Source organism: Eurypyga helias, unplaced genomic scaffold, assembly GCF_000690775.1.
Source record: "Eurypyga helias isolate BGI_N326 unplaced genomic scaffold, ASM69077v1 scaffold27990, whole genome shotgun sequence".
Classification (NCBI taxonomy): domain Eukaryota; kingdom Metazoa; phylum Chordata; class Aves; order Eurypygiformes; family Eurypygidae; genus Eurypyga; species Eurypyga helias.
The window spans coordinates 3397-4053 of record NW_010228033.1 but is presented as its reverse complement, the minus strand read 5'-3'; the positions used below and the strand labels follow the sequence as shown (position 1 = coordinate 4053).

Sequence of the window (657 nt, the reverse complement as noted above, 5' to 3'; positions counted from 1 at the left end):
CATTCCTGCAGACACCAGTTTAGGTGTGAACGATACGGACTTTGGCCTTGATCAGTTTGATATTGATGATTTTGACGAGGGCTGGGACGATTTGGAGAGCATTTCGGGTGCCGAAACGCCGTCTGCACCGCTGTATCAGCCCGTCCGGGAAGGGCCACCCACCAAATCGCTGCTGTCAAAGATAATGTCCCGAGCTGAAGGGTCTGCAGCCGTATCAAAGCCTGCTGCTTCGAAGTCCAGCTTCCCGCTGGCCACCAAGGACCACGCGGGTAAGTGGTGCTCCTCAGGGTTGCTGTCTTGCCCTCTTCAAATGGTTTTGTACTTGTTTTTAAGCCTGAGGCCAGGTGACTTGCCGTAGATCACACGATGCCTTTAGCTGCTGTGGGAATTCCTGTGGTTTCTCTTTCCAAAGAGGTCACCTGCTTTCTTCCCCCCTCTAAGTCATGCCAAGCGTCTTGACCGTTCGTTTGCCACGCGGGCTGCTGGGAGGTGAAGCTGCTAAAACTGGGAACTCGGACATTCCTGCGTCGCAGTCGAATAGCGACTCAGAGCTGCGCGGCAGTTCGGCCGCTTGTGCCAAGCCCTCCAAAAGGGGCGGAAGCAAACCCTGTCCCTCTGGGGCGCAGGGGGGGGCCGTGCCCGTGGTTGCGGGCGCCG

At 57.2% G+C, this 657-nt stretch overlaps 1 protein-coding gene across 1 annotated transcript in view; it reads left to right on the top strand.

Moving 5' to 3' along the window:
• The window catches only part of LOC104514525 (Bloom syndrome protein homolog), a gene marked incomplete at its 5' end in the record, with an annotated part of 7203 nt that overhangs the window by 3402 nt on the left and 3144 nt on the right, over positions 1 to 657 (top strand). Inside the window, one exon of the mRNA XM_010158247.1 lies at positions 12 to 269. Within this exon, the coding sequence (XP_010156549.1) occupies positions 12 to 269 (258 nt within the window). The remainder of the gene's footprint in view (positions 1 to 11; positions 270 to 657) is intronic.